At 40.4% G+C, this 23675-nt stretch overlaps 1 protein-coding gene across 2 annotated transcripts; it reads right to left on the bottom strand.

Moving 5' to 3' along the window:
* Nucleotides 1–5156: 5156 nt before the first annotated feature.
* On the bottom strand, nucleotides 5157–22962 carry snx6 (sorting nexin 6). Of its 2 annotated transcripts, XM_059353019.1 has the most exons (14): nucleotides 22942–22962; nucleotides 22722–22772; nucleotides 22052–22156; nucleotides 21315–21425; nucleotides 20990–21111; nucleotides 18414–18537; nucleotides 17136–17231; nucleotides 16954–17059; nucleotides 16792–16867; nucleotides 16666–16705; nucleotides 16501–16587; nucleotides 13758–13917; nucleotides 7192–7277; nucleotides 5157–7098 (listed from the first exon to the last, which is right to left on the bottom strand). In XM_059353019.1, exons 1-14 carry the CDS (start codon nucleotides 22945–22947, stop codon nucleotides 7045–7047), a joined length of 1224 nt encoding a protein of 407 aa, XP_059209002.1. In that variant the 5' UTR covers nucleotides 22948–22962; the 3' UTR covers nucleotides 5157–7044. The 2 variants fall into 2 exon arrangements, with proteins under 2 accessions (XP_059209002.1, XP_059209003.1); XM_059353020.1 differs by lacking the exon at nucleotides 22942–22962 and having other exon boundaries at nucleotides 22052–22214; nucleotides 22722–22925.
* Nucleotides 22963–23675: the final 713 nt, after the last annotated feature.

Below are 23675 nucleotides of genomic sequence, written 5' to 3'. Positions count from 1 at the left end.
AAGTTTTATCTTTTTTATTGATTTCTACAAAGCCTTTGACACGATCGAACATGAGTTTATTTTTAAGACTATCCCCTTTTTTGGCTTTGGAAAATATTTCCGTAATGCGATCAAAACTCTATATAAGAATTGCTCCAGCTCTGTAAAACTGAAATATGGCACATCAGGTCAATTTGACATTCATCGAGGTATTAGACAGGGTTGTCCTGTATCTCCATTTTTGTTTATATTAGTAACCCAAACAATGGCCACTTACATAAAGAAATCACCCTTCATGGGTATAAGTGCAGTAGGTAAGAACTTCAAATTATGCCAACTGGCAGACGATACTGCAATCTTTCTAAAAGACAAGAGACAGATTTCAGAAGCTGTGGCTTGTATAAATGAATTCTCTGATGTTTCTGGTTTAAAGATAAATTTAGATAAATTTGTCTTATTTCCAATTAAAAATTGTAATCTGTCAAGCTATCATGGAATTCCAATTAGAGAAAAGGTAACCTACCTAGGAGTTGTTATCTGTAAGGATGTGGAACAGCGAAGTGAAGCCAATTTTGATCCTATTATTGAAAAAACAAAATCAAAATTGAACTCATGGTTGATGAGAGATATATCTTTATTTGGAAGGATCTTGTTATCAAAAACAGAAGGTATATCTAGATCTGTCTATGTATCTTTATCACTACATGTCCCAACAATTGTTATTAAACAAATGGATAAGATACTGTATGACTATATCTGGAGGAAAAAACCCCACTATCTCAGAAAAGAGACAATCAAAGGTAGTAGGGAACAAGGTGGTCTTGAGGTCTTGGACTTTAGTTTATTAAATAATACATTTAAGGTCAAATGGCTTATTGAATTCCTAAAGAACTCCGACAGTATATGGTATGCTTTCCCATCTTATTTATTTAAATTGATTGGTGGCATTGATTTTTTTATTAAAATGTAATTTCTCCATTGATAAAATCCCATTTCGTTTAGCTAATTTTCACAAACAAGCCCTCTTAGCGTGGTTATTAGTTTATAAACACAACTTCAGTCCTCATAGGTACTATATTTGGAATAACAAGGAAATTCTACACAGAAGAAAATCCCTGTTTTATCGCTCATGGTATGATAATGGAATTTTACTTGTATGTCAATTATTAAATAAGAATGGTGTGTTGATGTCACATTCAGAACTTATTCAAAAATTCAAGATTACAATCACACCTAAAGAATATGTTGTTATCTCTAATGCAATTCCTGCTGGTTCTCTTCTATTTTTAAAGAACTGTAACTTATCAGAAACCAGCTCATTTAGTTCTAGGCAGATTTTTATTGGAGATATCAATATTCATGATAAACCTTGCAGTAACAGACACATCAGAAATGCATTGAACCATACTACAGCTCCTGCAGCAAAATTCTTTTGGTCATCTATCATGAGCAATGTACAGTGGAAAAAAGCTTGTAGTGTTTTAAATAAATTTTGCATTAATAATAAAGTGAAAGAAGTATCCTACAAAGTGTTACACCGGGTTTATCCCGCTAAGGAGGTCTTGGAGAGATTTAAGCTAAACATTGACTACTCTTGTACTTTCTGCAATGTTAACAAAGAGACATTGTTTCATTCGTTTTATTATTGAACTTAAGCAGTATGGCACCACACTTGAAGGTGTAAACAACAACAAAGCTGCAAAGACACTGAAACTGTTCAAGACTGTACGTTTGATTTGATCTTTTAATTTTAAAGGACTGGCAGTGAACTCTTGAACCCCCTGGTGTTTTCAATGTTCAGTGAATAAATTTATGTAATTTGTGGAAAAAAAAAAGAATGTTCAGATGTTATGTACCTCGTACTCTCTGCATGATCATTGTATGTACCTCTTTTTCTTTTCATTATTCTTTTTATTTATTTTATTTTTTACGACTATTTCTCCTGATTAGTTCTTTGTTTCATGAGATTTGTTTGTTTCTTGAAATCCCTTTTTGTCTGACCTCATGATTGTAATGTTCCTTAATTATCAATAAAGTTTAAAAAAAAATAAAAAATAAAAAATAAAAAACAAGCGAGGATACACGAGAGAATCCTATGCGGAAGTCTTTTAGCGGTGGCCCCGCCCCCTGACTCGTTGAATAGACGCAGCAGCTGATCGGACTGGTGTTATACATCGCAACATCGCTGTAGTTTGATACTGGAGTGAAGACAGATCACAGATTAAACTAAAGTGTGTCACCACAAGTTTTATATTTTATTTATATGATTCACCATGTAATTAAAATCTGTTTTATTGTGACTCTGAACAACAAAAACACCACAAACATATTTCTACATTTATAATAAATTAAGAGAAAGATCGCTCTAGAAGTTTTTTTCCTTTTTCCTTTTTTTCCTTTTCGTGATCTGTTTTTTCCACCGTACAGATTTATTATGCATATTATTAAAGTTAAAAAAAAAAACAGTAGAGAGTCTGAGAGTCTGTCTGTCAGCAAGAAACACTTTTACATTGTTTGTCATTTTCATCAGTCCCACGCGAGGCTGATCATTACTGAGTGACATAATTTACATTTTAACTTAATCATCTAACCTAATGAAATATTGGCCGGTGTTCAGCGGACACAATCATGTTCTGGGATATTAAATAATTAATTTATCACCAGGATCGTCTACTACGACGGCGTATTAGGGCCATATATGAAAAAAATAAATAAATAAATAGGAACCCAGGGGAGAAGGACCCAGCCACCATGGCATGATTAAAAACAGATAACATGAGATGATGGTACTACATCACCACATTTCATTCCTTTCTACCTGCGGGAGAAAGGAATCTTCTCCATCACTCGCTCTGTTTAAGGTGTTTTATCAGAATGATCCAACTGACGCTCCCTCCTCCTCGCGTTCACACGGAGCGCTCTCTTTCAGACCTCCTCTGCGTCTTGTTGACAGTTACAGTGTAACGTTCGTCTAAACTTATTTCACAGCAGCAGGTTTATTGTTCCCAGCCTTCATTCCTCACGGTCATCCTCATGTGATGCGTCTTTACGCGTGCCATGGAGCCGGGTTTATGGAATCTTTATTCATCTTTTTGAAGTGTGTGTGTGTGTGTGTGTGTGTCTGTCTGTGTGTCTGTGTGTGTATGTGTGTGGCACCGGACGGACCCAGTGAGGCATGGACCAGTATTACCCCCCTCCCCCGGGTCCGTATTTTTTTTTCATACTTGGCCCTAATAGTTGTCCTAATACAGCAGCAAATAATAATTAATAAATAATATAAAGGCATTCCCGTGACCCTGAGCTGGACACAGTACACAGTATAAATACACAATGGAGGTTGTTATTCATGTGCAGGTGTTTGTTAAACAGAGAAAACACTTATTATTATTATTATTATTATTATTATTATTAGTGCATGTCTCCAGCTGTTAAAGCGACTGACAGCTGATCCAGCTGTGATCCGCTGCCGCCGTCATTAGAAACGGACGTCGCTTCACGTGACGCTTCGGAGGGAAGGACGTCTCATGTCTCTTAAATCGTTTCCTCTCTCCTCGCTTCCCTCACTTGCGTCTCTCCATGCATCCCCGGTGGGCGGGACTAAGACGCAAGTGAACGGCGCAAGTGAGGGATGCAGGGATGCGAAATAGACGACATGGGACGCACCCGAAGTCTCTGCTGCCGCAGATCGACGGTGCAGTGACGTCAGTCCGTCATGAGGGGCGAGTCAGTTGGTTTTTATTTATCAAGGAGATAAATTATGAATTTACAAATAATGTAACAAGTTTAATCATCTGCTTGAATCACAACGTTTATAAAACAGCAACAAGGTGGAAAAAATCTTAAAAAGCTTCAGAAGAAATGATGGAACTTTTTGTTCTGCATCTCTGAATGTTTATATTTTTTATACATTTACTCTGATTAAGATTAATTACTTTTTGTGTTCTCCCTTTTCTCTGTAACAATATTTTAATTATGTCTGAGTTTATATTCTTTGTGTTTTTGCTGTTGTTTGCTAGCCTGGCTAACGCCAGACTAATCACAAATGAGATTAGTCTGGAAACCAGCTATTCATTTCTCTGTAGAGGAGGTGTGGTTTACGATCCTCCAGAACTGTTTATTGGGCGCTACGATTGTCTATCAAAAGCGTCTGTACGTAGCTCTTAGCCAATTCTATCAGTTATACCAGATGACGTATGTAGAGCGACAGAAATGGATGTTTACATAGCCCTCTAGCATCTCTACTTTGAGACTAAAATGCTCAGTTGTGCTTCTGCAACGTTTTTCTGCAGCATGTTCTGGCTCTGGCTGCTCTGTAGTTTCAGCTCACAGTCTACCGGCAGTGTTGGTGTGTGTGTCTGTGAGAGTGTTGCTTGCTGCTTTGCTTCTCCAGTTCTCGTTTTCTGCAAGATTATTTATTTTTACGCCTTATTCCCGCTCATGTCAGTCAGCCACACACATCCACTGATTTTATGGGCAATAGATGAGCTGCTGCGGGTCTCTCGGCAGCTCCGCTGTCCCCCGGCTCGTAGCGAGATCACCGGCGTTACAGCAGCGAGCGGTAGCAGGGTTAGTTGGTAGATTAGGCTTTTGCCAAATCCTGTTGGAAGCAAGGCTAAAACATCCTTTTTCGCGGTGAAACAAGAATGTAAAGTCAATTGTTGCTCTTCTTTTAAAATAAATTTTCGCTCTAAACTATTTAAAACGCCGTCAGCTAGAGCGAAAGAGAGCTTCGCGTCTGCTGCAGCCATGTTGGATCCATAAGAAAACTACAAAACTACAAGCTTCCATCTGTAGAGAAGTATGCGTCATTGTCTTGCCGTCCCTCCCCATTCTGTGATTGGATCCCTAAAACAGGGCTAAGAATACCCAGGCTAGTTGTTTACCTGAATTTATTTTATCTTTAGTCAAAATAAAAATCAGTTCTTCTTTGTAATTTCTGCTGTAATTAATTTATGTTTTAGTATAAACAAATAAAAAAACAGCCTCCTTGTCCTTCTTATTACATATTAAAGCACTGATTTATTTATTTGTATCACAAAATATGTAAATTCTGTATTTTTATTTATTTCTTTTTGGGGGTAAAGATTTGTCTCCTCATAGAGCGACTGAAACAGATAGAGAAACAGAGGAAATAGAAACAGAGGATCGTTGTCTCTGGCAGTGAATACGACACAGGGTTGTAAGAAAAGTGTCCGTAAAGTTTTATTCAGTCTCAGTATGACCAGGTGGATTACAGACCTGCTGAAGTTTCATAAATCTTCTGTTTTATTCTTTTTATTTTCATCACGTCTCCATCTTGAATCAGAAATGGAAGCTTTGGTCACATAAGAGTGAAAAAACATTCGTATACAGTGCACTTTAAAAAATAATGAACAGAAACATTTAAAGTTTTTCTTTACAGGGCATCAAACGAAGCGACTGATCGACGTTAAGGCAAACAGACTGAAGCTCCGCGGCGACAAACAGCTGATCAGAAAGAACGAGCTACTGTTAGTGACGAAGATGAAGTTGAAGATGATTAGCGTTCATTAGTTAACTAATACAAACATATACAAGGCTTCTTTTATTTAGTGACATACACTTTAATAAGAACGGGAACCGACAGCCGTCACACAGCAGCAGCACAGGAAGTTCACCGACACATTAAAACCACCCCTGACACACACACACCGCCAAAATAACACAACAGACAACAGAAGGAGATAATGAGGACAGATATTAACAAGATGTTATCTCTTAATAACAGATATCTCTTAATAAGCAGATATTAAGAGATAATATGTTATTAAGAGATAATATCTGCTTATTAAGAGATAATAAAATATCTCTTCATTCTTAATAGCCAGATATTATCTGTTAACTGATATCTCTTAATAATCTGACACTCTTAACAGAAATGATCTTTTAACAGATATTATCTCTTAATAATCAGATATTATCTCTTAATAATCAGATATTATCTCTTAATAATCAGATATTATCTCTTAATAGCCAGATATTATCTCTTAATAACATATTATCTCAGGATGATGATGCAGACTTTGTGTTTAGACTCGTGAGACGAGGCGGCAGCTCGTCGTCTGAGTGACCTTCATGTGATTCAGTTGGGCGTCAGAGGTCAAAGGTCAGAGTGAAGACGTATAGTTGGTGTGTTAGCTTGAGGCTACCTCGTCAGACTATTGATTCATATTGATTTGTCTGGTATTGATCTGATATCAACGCTCTGTGGAACCATAAGGGTCAAAGGTCAAAGACGATAGAGAACCAAGTGAAAAAATTATGCAAAAAAATGCAGTTATACCTGTTCAATAGCTGATCAAAAGCTGCTCTGCTCCATATTGATCCGTCTGATCGATTCATTTTGTTGCAACTTTGACTTTGATTACAATTTCTAATTTAATTAAATACTTTTATTTTGAAGGTCTAGATATTTTAACTTTTCCAGGACCTGAATTGGCACCAGGACCAGTTTAATGTGAATAAAAACATTTTGTTTCTTCTGTTTGTGTGAAAGTTTTTATAAAGGTGTCACTCAGGAGACAAAAGGCTGATCACATTGGCTCTGCTGGACCAGTAGAACCAGTACAGGTGCTTGAGGTCTGATAGGGGACCAGTAGAACCAGTACAGGTGCTTTGGGTCTGATAGGGAACTAGTAGAACCAGTACAGGTGCTTGAGGTCTGATAGGGGACCAGTGGAACCAGTACAGGTGCTTGAGGTCTGATAGTGGACCAGTAGAACCAGTACAGGTGCTTCAGGTCTGATAAGGGACCAGTAGAACCAGTACAGGTGCTTCAAGTCTGATAGGGGACCAGTAGAACCAGTAGAACCAGTGCAGGCCGGATAGAGAGAGGGAGAGGAGGAGGAAGCGGAGGATGAAGATGAGGACGGTTTGTGGTTAACAATGAAGACGCCAGACTTCCTGTCTCTCTCTCTCTCTCTCTCTCAGGTCCAGAGTTTTCGGTGTCATTCATCCGTCCAGGCTCCGCCCACAGTGGGTGTGTCCATATCGATGGGCTGGGCTGTGTCAGGGGGCGTGTCCAGACATGGGGGCGGGGCTGCACAGTTAAGTGTTTCCTTTCAGGACGCCCAGACAGCTTTGCAGCAGCTGGAGGTTCCCCTGCAGGAGAGAGGGGCGGGCCACAGGGACACACTGAACACCTGATTGGCTCATAACAACTGTGATTCAGGATGTGAACAGGTGAGGTGTTACCTTGGCATGTTTCAGCTCCAGCTCTGCCAGCTCCACCAGGTTCTTCCTGAATGCTGCAACTCGTCTCGTCTTGAAGTCTATGAGCTCTAAACAGAACAGAACCAGCTGTTAGACCACACAGGGACCAGCAGAGACAAGCAGGGACAGCAGAGACCATCAGGGACCAGTAAGATTCAAGGATTGGGAGTTAAAAAGTCGAGGATCGGGAGTTAAAGAGTTAAAGAGTCGAAGAGCTTGGCCGCTATGGAGTAGGCTGTGTTCGACGTGAGCTCCCGTTAAACCTCTATTTTAAACGAATGAAGTAAAGTGTAATCCATGTTATTCTACAGTAAACTGTTTCTAAACTAAGTTGGACAGTGTACAAATCCACGGCGACGTCCAGATGGAAACAAGGCTGAATAAATTCAAGTATACTGGATCCTCCAACACAAGGCCCGACACCTCCCGGGACCAGAGTACTGCCAAGACCCCAGCTAAAGTAACTCCGCCCTCACCTGCCCCAGGAAAGATGGACGTTGAAGGCTTGAAGTCAGAAATCCTGCTTTCTCTTAAAGCGGACATTTCAGCGGTGTTGAAGTCAGAACTGAAAAATGCCCTCGCTGACGATTTTGAAATCCTTAAGAACGAGCTGAAAGCAGTGAAAACGGAGATAATAAACAACACCGCGGCGCTGAAGCACGAGATTGATCAGGCTAAAGTTAGCATCAAAGAGGTGGAGGGGGGGCTATCAACATGGTCGGATGAAGTGGTTACTTTACAAGAAACTGTGAGCGAGATGAAGACAGAAATTGCAGGACTGAAAGCAAAGTGTGAGGATCTGGAAGGGCGGTCGAGGAGATGCAACATAAGAATCATTGGTGTACCCGAGACGCCCGACTCCAGCAGTACAAACTCTGTATCGAAGCTGCTAACTGAGGTGCTACAGTTAGATGAAGAGCCGCTGATCAATCGATCGCACCGGAGCCTAGGGCCGAAGAAGCCGGACGGAAGACCTCGAGCCATCGTTGCTAAGCTGCACTACTACCAAGATTGTGTCCAGATACTGCGACGCGCTCGCACTCGGGGTCCACTCCGTTTCAACGGGGGACCAATTACCATCTTCCCGGACTACACGGCATCTGTGGCTAAAGCTCGGGCTGCATTTACAGAGGTGAGGAAGCTACTTCGCGACCAAGAGGGAGTCCGGTACGGGATTCTGTTTCCAGCGCGACTCCGAGTCACGTTCAGAGGGGAGGATAGGGAGTTTACTGACCCGGTCAAAGCAATGGCTTATGTCAAGAAAAATATCATCACATCCACGGAGGCTGGAGATTGTCCCTGAGACTGAACTTTTGTGAAGGTGTATGCCTCTGTTGACCTACGGGTATGCTAACCATGTGTACCACAGTGCCAGATGTCATCAGGTACAAATCTACAACACAGTGTTTACATTTTTACATACTGTTCTACTTTCTTGTTGGCAACACTGACCAGCTTGAACAGTTTGCTCATAGGCCGACGTTTTATTTCATGCTCGGCTTAGTGTTACTACTAGGTTCTGGTTTGATGTTCTTATTTTATAGGATATTACAGTTGTCTGACATAGTTAGTTATTTGTTCACATGATACTTGACGGCATGCAATGTTAATCAAGGAAGTAAGGCTGGATAGCCTTGCTACACCACATGATTAGCCTAATATATTCTCTCCCATGAATCGTAATTTAAGTTTACTATGCATAGCTAAAAAATGTATTACTTTGCACTTTACTATTTCTTATTTTCTTTATGTTTGAGGCTTGACGGGAGCCTGAGAGCTTAGCTTTATAGTTCTCCCAACCACAAGCACTTAATGTGTTGATTTTTCTCTGAGGGTTGTTGTAATCACCTTGTTCGGGTGGGTGATAGGGGGTGGGTAACTACTGGACCTATGTACGAATTGAATCTACTCCAGCAGACTTTTATTTTTGTTTATGTTTGTTTTTGTGTCTTTGTGTCTTTGGGTTTCATTTATGGTACTCATTTCTCTTTGTACACAAGATGGCCAATGTAAATAACACCAGAGGTTATGAGGGTTGCCCTGCTAATTTTATAAGTTGGAATGTTAAATCACTCAATCATCCAGTGAAATTCAAAAAGATATTCTCACATCTAAAACAGCTCAGAGTAGATATTGCATTCTTACAAGAGACCCATATTCGTTCTTGTGATAGTTCTCGTCTTGTTAGGGGTTGGGCTGGTCAGGTGTATCAATCCAATTTCTGCTCAAAGGCTCGGGGTGTTGCAATTATGATAAGCAAAAATGTACAGTTCACGGCATCTCATGTACAGACTGACTCTGCAGGGCGATATGTGATCGTGGTAGGAAAATTGTATTCGCTCCCAGTTATTTTAGCCTGTATTTATGCTCCAAACTGGGATGACCCTACATTCTTCACAAATTTCTTTTCTCACTTACCAGACATGACTTCACATCATCTGATACTCGGTGGTGACATTAACTGTACACTCTCTCCTCTCTTAGATAGGAGTGTTTCTAAGAGGGCATCCCTGTCAAAGTCGGCAAAATCTATTCAGCTCTTTTTGAAGAACTACGGTGTAGCGGATGTGTGGCGGTTTCGCAATCCCACCTCCAGGGCATACTCTTACTACTCCCCGGTTCACAAAACGTATTCACGTATCGATTACTTTTTCCTGGATAAAAGAATTCTGCATCTTACAAAAGAATGTGACTACGGGGCTATTGTCATCTCGGATCATGGTCCCTTAATCATGAAAATGCATATTCCCGATACTCAATCATCATACAGTCCATGGCGGTTTAACCCCTTACTTCTGTCAGAAGATGAGTTTATTAAGTTCATATCATCTGAAATTAAAATTTTTCTTGACATCAATCAAATCCCAGGGATGTTGCCATCTACTGTATGGGAGTCGCTTAAGGCATATTTAAGGGGTCAAATTATTTCGTACTGTGCAAATAAAAAAAGGACTAGTACAGAGCGTATTAAAAAATTAACAGATGAGATATTAGAATTAGACAGGCTGCATAGCCATTCCCCATCGGCAGACATACTCAAAAAACGCTTGTCATTACAGACAGAGTTTGATCTCCTATCCACCAGACAGGCTGAATACCTGATCTCTAAATCAAGACATGGTTATTATGAGCATGGGGAAAAATCCGGCCGAGCACTTGCTCACCAGCTGCGCCAAAGAACTGCTAATCAAACCATCCCTGTAGTTAATGATGAATGTGGTATCAAATGCACTGACAATGAGAAAATCAATTCCTGTTTCAAGAAATTCTACCAATTATTATATACCTCAGATGTGCCCACCAATCCCTCTGCCCTAGAGGACTTTTTTAAATCCCTGAAAATGCCTTCTGTAAGTGTAGAACTTGCGGCTGAAATGGAAAGGGATCTCTCAGTTAAGGAGATAGTGTCAGCAATCAATGCCATGCAAAGTGGCAAATCTCCTGGGCCAGACGGTTTCCCAACTGAATTTTTCAAAAAATTTTCCGACCAGTTGTCTCCTTTGGTATTGTCAGTGTTTGAAGAATCCTTAGTCACCAATTCCTTGCCACTAACTATGCGTCAAGCAGTCATCTCTTTATTACTTAAAAAGGATAAAAATCCCCTCAATTGCAGCTCATATCGCCCTGTCTCGCTGCTGAATACAGACGCGAAGATTCTTGCCAAAATTTTGGCACGTCGTCTTGAAAACATTGTCCCCTCTATTATTTCGTCCGACCAGACAGGATTTATAAAAAAAATCGCTATTCATTTTTTAATATCAGGCGTCTATTTAATATCCTTTACTGTCCCACTACACCCGATCCTGGGGGTATTGAGGTGATGCTCTCACTCGATGCTGAAAAAGCGTTTGATCGGGTGGAGTGGGACTATCTCTTCAAGACTTTGGAAGCATTTAATTTCGGCCCGAAATTCATCTCCTGGATTAGAATCCTATACATGCTCCCGATGGCTGCAGTTCGCACCAATAATAATTTATCCACCTATTTTGAGCTGAAGCGGGGTACGAGACAGGGGTGCCCTCTGTCACCTCTTTTGTTTGCTGTTGCACTCGAACCACTTGCATTAGCCCTGAGGCAGTGTTCCACCATCAAAGGGATACACCGGGCAGGGTTGGAGCATAAAGTCTCACTCTACGCCGACGACATGTTATTATTCATTTCGGACCCCCTCTCAAGCCTTCCTGAATTATCGACTTTACTCACAAAATTTGGAAGATTATCTGGCTATAAAGTCAACTTTGAGAAAAGCGAACTTATGCCTATCTCTTCTGTAGACAGATCATATTTTGGGACGACCCCTTTCAAATTTAGCCCTAACAAAATCAAATATTTAGGTATTTGGGTCACACGTAATCACAAAGATCTCTATAAGGCTAATTATCATCCCCTCTTAAGTAATCTTAAACTAGACCTGGAGCATTGGGACCCTCTCCCTCTCTCCTTAGGGGGGAGGATCAATACAATTAAGATGAACGTTCTCCCTAAGTTTTTATATTTATTTCAATGTCTCCCTATCTTTTTAACTAAATCTTTTTTCTCCAATTTAAACAGTCAGATTTCAACATTTATTTGGCATAAAAAGCAGCCCAGGATTAATAAAAATATATTACAGATGCCTCGCACGATGGGTGGTATGGCACTTCCAAATTTTATGTATTATCACTGGGCTGCCAAAATAAGAGCTTTGCTGTATTGGTTGAGAGATGATGGCTCGGATGTTAATAGTACTGAATGGGTGAAGTTGGAAAGGGCATCCATCGAATCCTCCTCCCCAGCAGCTCTATTATGTTCCAAATTGCCTTTCGAACAGCCTATCTCAGCCTTCACTACTAATCCAGTTATTATCCATTCAATTAAAACATGGAACCAGTTTAGAAGGACCTTTAATCTAACTGATCTTTCACTTGTTACACCATTGATAAAGAACCATATGTTTGTCCCATCAATGATGGATGAAGCTTTTAATGTCTGGGCGGGAAGTGGAATAGGCACAATATCCGACCTCTACATTGAAAATAAGTTTGCCTCTTTTGTGCAGCTACAACAGAAATACGGTCTTAACAAATCACACTTCTATAGGTATTTGCAGCTTAGATGTTTTGTGGCTTCCAACTCCGACTGTTTCCCACTGAGTCCTCCTGAATTTCTGCTTGAAACAATTTTAAAAGGTAAATTCAACATGAAAAAAATAATAGGCAGGATTTATACATTACTCAATACACATAACATAAACAGTCTGGATAGCCTTAAAACAAAGTGGGAAACTGACCTAGATGAAGTGATTTCAGAGGAAATGTGGCAAAAAATTATTCAGCAAATTTATTCTTCCTCTATATGCCTCAGACACACTGTGGTTCAATTCAAAATAGTCCACCGTCTCCATTGGACCAAAGATAGATTGTCTAAGATTAAGACGGGTATTGACCCTACATGTGATCGATGTAGACAAGCTCCTGCCACATTACTGCACATGTTTTGGTCGTGCCCTATGCTGTACGGTTTTTGGCATTCTATCTTTGAGGCATTTTCTGAAATATGTGGGAAAACAGTGCACCCATCTCCGCTGATTTCACTATTTGGTGTGGCTCCGGTGGGTGCCACGTTTTCTGGGAACCACTTAGGCATGATGGCCTTCTGCTCCTTGTTGGCCAGGAGACTTATCCTGTTTAAATGGAAAGATGCTTTCCCCCAACATATGACCAGTGGATTAGGGAGGTCATGAGTCATGTTCACTTAGAAAAAATTAGATTTACTGTAAGAGGGAACACCAGGAAATTTTATGTCATTTGGCAACCATTTATTTCCTTTTTTGAAAGCATGGCAGCTACTAACATTTCTATGTAACCCAATTGTATATATGTATCTGTTTTTTTTTTTGTTTTTTTTTCTTTTCTCTCCGTTGTGATTTCTTTTTTTTTTTTTATTTACCTAGTATGTATATGTGTCGGTGTCTGGATGTATTGAAATTTGCTTGGGGTCCAGTACTTGTGGGTGGGGGGTATTGGGAGGTCTGTCTGATTGGACAGGAACTAGACTTGACTGTTTCATGTGAGAATTGTATTTTCCTTGTCTGATGTATGTGAAAAATTTGGAAAATAAAAAAAGACCTTGATCAAAAAAAAAGAGTCGAAGATCGGGAGTTAAAGAGTCGAAGATCGGGAGTTAAAGAGTCGAAGATCGGGAGTTAAAGAGTCAAGGATCGGGAGATAAAGAGTTGAAGATTGGGAGCTAAAGAGTCGAGGATCGAGAGCTAAAGAGTCGAAGATCGGGAGTTAAGGATCTGGAGTTAAAGACTTAAAAAGTAGAGGATCGGGAGTTAAAGAGTCGAGGATTGGGAGCTAAAGAGTTGAAGATCGGGAGCTAAAGAGTCGAGGACCGAGAGCTAAAGAGTCGATGATCAGGAGTTAAAGAATTGAAGATTGGGAGCTAAAGAGTGGAGGATCGGGAGCTAAAGAGGCCCATACAGCTATTCCTGTATCTGTGCGATTCTCCCGTGGCCCTAACAAGAGACTCGTTCCTCTCGGGTCCAGGACCTGTCCCAGGCTCACCTTGCTTGGCGGACTCGGAGATCTTCTCAAACTTGTGGCAGCAGAGCTGCTGGCTGGTTTCGGCCTGCAGGACATCTCTGTTTTTGGCCCGAGCTTTGTCCAGAGCCTTGTTAGCGTTCTCGTAGTCCACCAGAGACCGACTCCTCCGGTACAGCAGGTCCTGCAGGGACAGAACATTCCACTGAACCATCTGATAGCCAGACAGCTGACTGAGCTCTACTTCAGCCTCATCTTAGTGGTGATATCACATTTTTCAGGATGATATATTTTCCCAGAAAATCAGGATAAACGATAGTATTGTCGTATTGATGTCTTTTTAGTTTTTTTAACCGTATTAGAGCAAAATAAGTATATCCTTTTCCACAACAATTAATTTTAAATTGCGCGGGAATATTAAACATTGGAATTGAAATGTGGAAAATAAATATTAAATTTACCTAGATAAATAAAACATAAATAAATAAACTACAACCAAAACAAATAAAATAGACTTTCAGGCTCTGTTAACAAAATATTTCAATGAGATAATCATTATGTATTATATTATTTTATTATTAAAAAAAGCTTTACTTTAAACACAAAAAGCCAGAAGAAAACTATTGGGTCCATTTTTATATATGGAACGATAAGTAGATATAGTAATGATCGTGACAGGCCTACCGGTACCCAATTGCAAACGGTGCTTTGGTTTTCCACCGCCAAAGAGCCGGCTCCCGGCTGGGAAAGCTGATTCTACAGCGGCACCAAGTCTCTGCTGGTCTTAAACCGTGAACTTCTACGCCAGGGGCTGGGTTATCTGACCAACAAGACCAACTAAAACGTGTATCATTCATTTATTTAATTTGTTTAATTGCAATGTGATTGATATGGACTAGCGCTAGCGTGATAACATTAGTGGATGATCATAGCGTGCTAACATTAGCCGGTGATTGATGCATACTAGCAAGATCAAGACCAAGAACTCAGTGCCGTTGAGAGACCAACTGAAACGCATATCATTCATTTATTTCATTTGTGCAGTGTGATTGATATGGGCCTGGGGCTAACGCCAGTGCCAGCGGGGTATCTGGCCATCGCTAGCGTTAGCTTACAACAAAGTCCACCATTAACATGTTAGTTCAGTGTTAATCAGAATGTTTTAGGTCCACAGTGATGAAGATGAGCAGCAGATGTTGTAGAGACATGTAGTCTGCTGGTATTATATTATATATCATGATACATATCATGATATTGGCAACATTCTTACTTCTTGACGTAGTGGTGTAAGGATTTCCCATTAATTACCAAGACTGTGGCGGCCCGCTATAGTATCATGTGCTGCGTCACATTTCACCCTATTGAAAGTATATCTACACTGTATCTACACCATTGTCTCTGCTCAGAAGAGTGTCTGTCACCCAACCTGCACCTCTCAATCCTCCTCCGAGACATGCGCGCTCATTCACACATTTAAACACCCGCACTGAATACAGCAAGTTGCCGTGCCTACCTACTCTCAGTGTGCATCTGCCTGTGTGCGCCGATCTAAATCCTATCAACCTGTCTGGTCTTGTCAGAGGTCCAAACGTCCCAAACACACTGCTGCATTATGCCGTTCGTTAGCCGCGAGCTAACATTAGCTAACAATTAAAGTTGTTTTGGTTTTAATTACAAAAAGCTACTATTACTTCCTGTCGCAAAACAATGCCGCTTTCAAAATAAAAGCACAGAATCCACCTCAGAATTTACAAGAAGACTCAAAATAAGATGCCTTAAATAAATCATAGAAGAACCCTTATTTTCCTTTACAATAATTAATTAAAATAGGCAATGATTAAGATCACTGTATATGATGGAATAGAGGCATTAGAATGTGTTTGAGGCACCAAATTTGGGCTTTTATGAAAAAAAATTCTCTAGTCCACACAGTCTGGCTGCTCCATGTCCTGGTGGAAAGCCCTGCTGACTGTGAAAAATGTTATGTGAGGTGTTTGCTTACATTTAGCTCTCCAAATGTACGAGATTGATCACATTGTACTATAAAATGTACAAAATTTCCTCCCGGGGGGCCCCCCGGACCCACTAGATGGTTATTTTTTTATTATTATTTGCTAATACTCAAGCAACTGTTGAGATTTGCAATTTACACTACATTTAGATTTATGATTGATTTTTATTTTGTTGTACGATTTTTATTTTGTTGTACAATTTTTATTTATACAGGCTAAAAAATATTTTTCAGTATTTTTTAATATCGTCAAGTATATCGTTATCGCAAAAATACTCTGAAATATCGTGATAATCTTTTAGGGCCATATCGCCCACCCCTATATTATATTATATTATATCATATTATATTATTATACTGGCTGAGAGGAGGAGACATATAGATCGAGGCTCTCTGGGGAAAAGCAAAGAGATTCAGAGCTGGTTCACAAGCTGAACCAGCTGAGAACCAGAAACAGCACCGGCCAGGAACCGGCTCTGGTCGATAACTCTATATGGGATCAGGACCTAATGTGAGACTGTTCAGACTGTATGGTAAATGGTAAATGGACCTGCACTTATATAGCGCTTTTCTAGTTGCTTTGCAACCACTCAACGCGCTTTACACTACAGACTGTGCTCATTCACCCTTTCACACACACACATTCAAGGATATCGAACCAAGGGATCGAACCACCAACGTTCGGTTGGGGGGCAATCCACTCTACCAACTGAGCCACAGCCGCCCAATATGATATGTATGAGTTAGAACAAGAACCTTAGCAGCCTGAGACTCTCTCAGATAATACTTGAGCAGGTCAGCCAGCTTCAGGTCTTCATCCGCTGCCACTCGAGCTTCGATTTTCTGTCAAACAAACAAACAAACAGAAACATTTATGAGTGTAACCGTGAAAACCACACGGCTGCACGGACATAAACTCACCCTCGTTTTCTCAAACAGCTCTGACACTTTGAGGAAGAACCTGAAACAGAAGAAATGGGAGGAAGTGATGTCATCGTGTTTACATCCCGACTGACAAACAAACAAACAAACTGGTCCATCTCTTACTTGCAAAGGTCTGTGGAGTCCTGCGTCCCCAACGTGTAGAGAGACGAGGCGATTCTGTTGATGTCGTCTGCAGCGTCTGGACACAAACACACAAACAGCGTCCTACATTTCCCACAATGCACCTGGATACTGTCAGCCTGGTGTCTGTGTGAAGACTCTTACTTTTGTGCGAGCGGATCATTCTGTCAGATTTGGCCGAAGCGTCTTTCACTCTGTTGTGATATTCTAACAGAAACGTCTTCTCATGCTCGAAGAAGTCGTCAACATCCTGGAAACAAACAAACAACAGTAAACACCGCGCTGTGTGTCGAGTGGGGTCGAGCTGCTGATCTCTGCTGACTCACCTTGACTCCGGCCACCAGCACGCCATCAGCAGACTTCACTACGTTCTTAAAGAAATCCTCCAGCTTCTCCTTCTTGTTCTTCCCTCGTACGCTCAGCTGTCAGAGAGAGAGGGTCAACAACCACAACAACAACATGGACTTCTGACTCTCTGTTCTGTGTTTTCAGTTCAGGATCACACGATACGTTCTTGTGCTGCGTTCACGAGGCGTCTGAATGATGAAATAAAACACATCGTATTGTTTCTACATCAAAGCACCTGAACGCACCATCAGCATAAATGTGCTCTGGCATCACTTGATGTCTGCATCCATTAAACAGCTATTTGTATGTAAATATAAAGTGTTTACAGACTGAATAACAGCTGCAAAAAAAAAAAAAAAACTAGCTGCAGTTTGCTCACATCTGCAGGAAACTATAATATTAATAAAGTACATTCTACATTGGTTCTTCTGGCGTATATTTCCAGTAAACTGTAGATAAATCTAAATATATATATATAGATTAGAGGTGGAGAAAAATCGATACAGCATAGTATCATATTTTGCGTGGTGATATTATATCAATTCATAACCACCAAGTATCCGTAGATCCTGGTTTCATATGAAATTATAAGATGTAAGGAATCTAAAGGCACCACGTGTGTCAGGATATGGTGTCCGGAAGCTGTGGAAATAACGCTGCAAAGTTCGGCTAAAGTTTTGGGGTTTTTTTACCTTTTTTTTTTTTTTAACCAGAAAAAGCAGAAATTACCAGAAAAAAAGTAGAAATTACCAAAAAAATCACAAGAGAAAAGTAGAAATTACCAGAATAAAATTATAAATTATGTGTCAGGATATGGTGTGGGGAAGTTGTGGAAACAACGCTCCAAAGTTTGTCTTTTTTTTCTGTTTGATTCAGAAACATTTTAGCGTTGTTTGTGAAAGTTTGATAAAATGCTGCAGTTGTTGTCGCCCATACATGTTTGATATCAGTTCAGTTCGACTAAATACTTTATTTTTCAGTCAGTGGGTTTGACTCTCATTGTGGACAAATAAAAAGACTGAAGTGAGATGAATACACTGAGAATTTTCTCTGATTGGACAAAACAATTCTTGATGGAATTTAATTTTGTGACACAAAATGCAGTTAAACAGTAATATCTCAATATATTGTATCAATACTCACCATATCGCACAATGCTTAAAATCACAATAATATTGTAACGTGGGGCCGATACGCTGATTCACACCTCTAATATATGTATATATATCTTTAGATATAAGAGTGAGAAGACTCACATCCTGGTTGTACTCCAGGAAGACGTGGAAGTTGAGGTCTTTCCTGAGGACGGGATGAGCCGCCACACGACACAGGAAGACCTCGTGCATGGCGACGGTCTTCTTAAAGATGGCCAGGTACTCTCTGAAACACACACAGCCAGGGACGACATCATCATTATCATCAATCAATTGTCACAGATCAACCAGTGGCGACAGTCCACAGGAATCACAGTTCAGTTCAGCAGAAACAAACCAGTTAAAGAGTCAGAGATAGATTCTGCTTCTATCAGTGAACAAGTCCCTCTACTAGGCCTGTCACAATAATAACTATATCAACTTATCGTTCAATATAGAAAAATATGGACATGATAGTTTTTTCTGGACTCAATATATTGTCGTTTACATGCGTGACTTTTTGTGCTTTTTTGTGTTTAAAGTAAAGCTGCAGGCGTTTGACAGGCAGTATAATGCTGAAAAAAAAGGAGCCATTTCAGCGGTTTATCTGTTATTTTAATAATAAAATAATATAATACATAATGTTTATCTCAGTGCAATGTTTTGTTAACAGAGCCTCTATTTTATTAATTTTTGGTTGTAGTTTAGTAATGTTTTATTTATTTTTCCACATTTCAATTCCAATGTTTAATATTCTGGAGATACAACTATACTATCGTTGATGCTCCGTCTGGTCTCTCTGGCTGGGAACACTCAAACCAACTCAGAGAAGAACTCTTCTCCTCTGAACGGGGGTCTGGGTTCTCACGGTCGGTTCTCTGCAGGTGAGAATGCAGAGAACTTGAGGAAGAAGAGATGTGAGAATCAGCAGCAGAAACATCTAATGATGAAGGAAAGACCCAGATAGACCTGTCACCATAACAAAGTTTTTAGGACGATATATTTTCCCAGAAACTATCATGATAAACGATGGTATTGTGGAGTACATCCTTTTCCACAGAAATTAATTTTAAAATCTCAAGAATATTAAATATTTGAATTGAAATGTGGGAAATAAATATTAAAACATCCATGATGAATAAAACATAAATAAATAAACTACAACCAAAACAAATAAAATAGACTCTCAGGCTCTGTTAACCCAAATTGCACTAGAGATAAATATTGTATTATATATCATAAATAATATATAAACAGCTGTTATGGAGATTTTTTTGGCAATTCCTACTGCCTGTCAAACATTTGCAGTATTATTTAAATAGCACAAAAAGTCAGCGTTATAATGCGTCCACTATAAGAGAGGTGTGGCTCCTTTAAGAGGCAGGGGAGTCAGTGCTAACAGGCTAACAGTTAGCTCTGTAGCAGCACAGTGTATGTGCTGCAGCAGCATGTGTTCACTTAGCGACCTGTTTGTTTACAACAAGCACCGGACACTCAGTTGTACAGTTAGTATGCCGGTTGTTTATAATAAGTGGCGGCTGCATTGCAGTTAGCAACGGCGGCCACAGTTGTTGTGCAGCTGCTGAGCTGAACAGTGAAATCCGAAATGTTCCCAAACCACACTGGCTTTGGCACCAATTCCATTTATTCCACCAAACTTTTTGGAGTTGTGCAGCCATCACACTCACTATGCTTCAGCTGGCTAACGTCCACACTGTGTGTGTGTGTGTGTGTGTGTGTGTGTGTGTGTGTGTGTGTGTGTGTGTGTGACTAGGCCTGTCACGATAACACATTTTTTAGGATGATATATTTTCCTAGAAACTATGACGATAAATGATAGTACTGTTGATGTTTATTTTTTTTATGCCGCTGACATAATGATATTACAGCATAATTATTCAAGTACATCCTTTTTAAGAGCAATTAACTTTAAATTCTAAAGAATATTGAACATTGGCATTGAAATGCTGGAATGGCTGTTTGGGAAATGTAAGTTTTTTAGGCAACTCGTCCTGCCTATCAAAAGTCTGCAGGATTTCTCTAAACTGTGGTTTCTCCGCAGTATTGAATGGCTACAACTCTTTCACTATAAGGCCAGTAACGCTGTCCAATTGCCAGTAAGTGGAGGGCGCTCCATGTCCTGCAGCTCCGCCGTGTTTTTTGTTCCCAGATGGATAAATTTTATGGGATGGTTGTGTTTTAAAAGGACTTTGAGGTTTGTTGTGTTGACACTTTTTGTTACGAGTTCCAGAAAAACTGTCCATTTTTTGTTTATTGAACGATAAGTCGATATGTTGATTATCATGACAGGCCTATGTGTGCCCCGCCTCCCACAGAGAGCAGGCTGAGCAACTGGCATAAATGTTGATGGCTTATGTAAACAACAATTATCAAGTCAAACGATAAGTCCATATAGTAATTATAATGACAGGCCTATATCCAGATATGGTCAGACCATCACAGAACACACACACTCTCTCACACACACAGACCAAAGTGTCAACAGGGATTTTCCACAGAATGGATCAAAAAGAGAGACTCTGATGTTTGATAATCGCTGTAGTGAAACGGACTCTCAGCCAATCAGCTTGTTGTGCCAACAATCGCTCACACACTTTGAACTTTGGTTCCACTTCACGTTCATCAGTGGACTCTGTGTGTGTAACCTCTGCCCTGTTAGATGAATTAGAGAGACTCACGCCTCCAGCTCCTGCTTCATCTTGGTGAACTCCTCCTTGGTCATGGATCCCTCTCCCTCCCCGAGTTTCTGCAGCTTCTCCCTGGACGCATCGAAGTCTGGTCTGGGAGGGGCAGGGGGGATCTGCATCGCAACAACAACAACAACAACAACATTAATGTCACCTACAACAACAACAACATCATTAATGTCATCAACATCAACAACAACAGACAGGGAACATGCTTTTTATTTATTTATTTATTTATAGTTGTTCTTTATCATTTACAGATAAACTGTGTGTGTGTGTGTGTGTGTGTGTATCTGTGTCTGTGTCTGTGTCTTACGATGTATCCAGCGTACTCTTCGTTCTCGACGAACGAGTCGTGCAGCCAGATGAACTCTTCGTGTTGTCGCACCACCGAGAACTCGTTCTGCTTGAAGTTGGGGAGCGTGCTCTGTGGAGACAAGTGACATAATCATCAGCTGATGTGTGACATCATCAGTCCGGAGATGTGTTCCGATAACCATACTTCCCGTACTTACAATCCTTAGTTTGAGTATGCAAGCTGTTCCGATTCCGATCGCAGCGAAAAGAAGTGTACCTAAAGGACCCGGATGGTGCCCTCATAATGGTCAAAATGCTGAGTGTGCAACGATGTACGCTTTACGCCCTCAACGGCCACCATCTTGTCTACGTAGCGGAAGAGGCAGAGCCAGGCAGAGACCCTCAGCTTGAAAAAATTTTTTTTAATGGCGGCCGAAATTATTTGCTGCGTTAATGGAGCCATATTGCAGGATTGTAGAAGTAAACCAATGATTAAACAACACAAAGGGTATTTTTTTGCGGTTCAAATTGGGATTTTTTGGCGGGTGACGAGCCGCAGCGGCTGTCACGATCATAATTTCCGGTAAGTGCACCACGCAGTATTAGATTTGGAACAACACTCACCTGCTGAAATCTGCGTACGTAGTAAGTGCAGATAGTGTACTGCGTTTAGGTGTACTCATGGAAGTATGGGTATCGGAACACAGCTCATGTCTCCTATGTTAAGCGCGCGCACACACACACACACACACGTACCTTGGTGTGGACGGTGAACTTGACCTTGTCTCTCTCGCTGAGGGCATCGGAGATGTCGACCTGCAGTGTGGCGTCCGTCTGCAGATCCACATTGATGGCCCGCGGCTGCACACACAGGAACCACATATCCCATGAGCCTCTCTGTTGTCTGTAGTTCCTACAGCTGTCTGACACACTTATATTTTTTAGAAGAGAACTTCATGTTTTAGTGTTTTAACCTGAAACATTTTTCACTGATTTAACACACACACACACACACACACACACACACACACACACACACACACACACAGTGATGCTAGCAGGAAAATTGTGTGTGTGTGTGTGTGTGTGTGTGTGTGTGTGTGTGTGTGTGTGTCATGTGACCTGATGGTTAACATCATTAACAGTACGTTCATGACCTGAGACCAGGAACTGTTAGCTGTTAGCTCAGCCTTTAGATCTGTTAGCATGTGTCCCCAGGGGCTCCCGGCCTGCAGCGGGCCGGTGTTTGGACTCTGAGCCGGTCGGACCGGTTTCACCTCAGCTGACTCTCCACCCGGAGCCGTTAGCATGCAGCTAAAATTAGCACACAGCTAACCTGGCTAACTGTTAAACCCGAGCCAAGGGCTAATGAGGTTAGCTTCTGGAGCTAAACCAGAGACACACAGAGGGACAGAGGGACACTCACCCCCCGGTCCTCCTCGGAGAGAAAGTCGGGTCCGTCGTCCAGCCCTTCCTGCTGCGGAGACAGACACAGCCGTTAGTTACCGACTCACCGGCCGCAACGCCACAGCAGCCCGGTACCGGAGCCCCGGACCCCCCACCCGGCCCGCGGGACCCCGCAGCTTCGGTACCGGGCCGGTAAAAGAAGAGAGAGCGGAGAGAGCAGAGAAAAGAGATGAACCTACCATCATGGCTGCGAACGGGTGGAGACCGGAAGAGGCGTGACGTCACCACGGTCAGGCTGACGTCACGAACCAAATAATAAACAACAATAAAGATAAATACACAAATAAAAAATAAAATGATAAACAAGACAAAAAAATCAGTCAAACTCAAAACAACAACAAATAAAGAATGAATCAAATAAAAATAATTTTACAATTATAAATTCTGGAGAAAAAAAACTATAAACAAAACAAAAATATTTCAAATTCAAAACAAAAGACATAAATAAGTAATCAAATATAAATTAAAGTAAATAAATAAATAAGTAAGTAAATAAAAACAAAAAATATAATAATCAATACATTTTTAAAGAAAAAAATCAATATAAAGAGTTGAAAATTTAAATAAATAAAACAAAAATAATAAAAGGAGAAAAAGGTCTTTATGTATATAAAATACAGAAACAATGTTAAATTTGGAATAACAGGGATGGTTTAATTTACACACTGTTTAGGCCATTATTAATATTTTTCCCTCTGACATATTTTTTTACAAAAATCTCTGAAGTGCGTTGATTTTCTTTTTATGAACCTGAAAACTTATGTTGGGTCATTTATGACCCAACACACTAAACATGGACATTATAATTATAAATATATATAAATAAAATCATCATCATCAAACATTCTCCTTAGCCGCTCGCAGGTTTACTCGTTGGCATTGTTTCATTTATAAGGCCATTCTGGGTTTACTC

The sequence above is a fragment of the Centropristis striata genome, chromosome 16, assembly GCF_030273125.1.
Source record: "Centropristis striata isolate RG_2023a ecotype Rhode Island chromosome 16, C.striata_1.0, whole genome shotgun sequence".
NCBI lineage: Eukaryota > Metazoa > Chordata > Actinopteri > Perciformes > Serranidae > Centropristis > Centropristis striata.
The sequence above is the reverse complement of the archived record's forward strand: the minus strand, read 5'-3'. Positions and strand labels throughout refer to the sequence as shown.

Bases quoted from the DNA above. Each gene is read 5' to 3' on its own strand.
- snx6 (XM_059353019.1), bottom strand. The intron at 21,112-21,314 runs GTAAGACACAGA...GTTGCGATGCAG, and splicing joins AAGAGTACGCTGGATACATC to ATCCCCCCTGCCCCTCCCAG. The intron at 17,060-17,135 runs GTGAGTCAGCAG...GTTTGTTTCCAG, and splicing joins TGCTGGTGGCCGGAGTCAAG to GATGTTGACGACTTCTTCGA.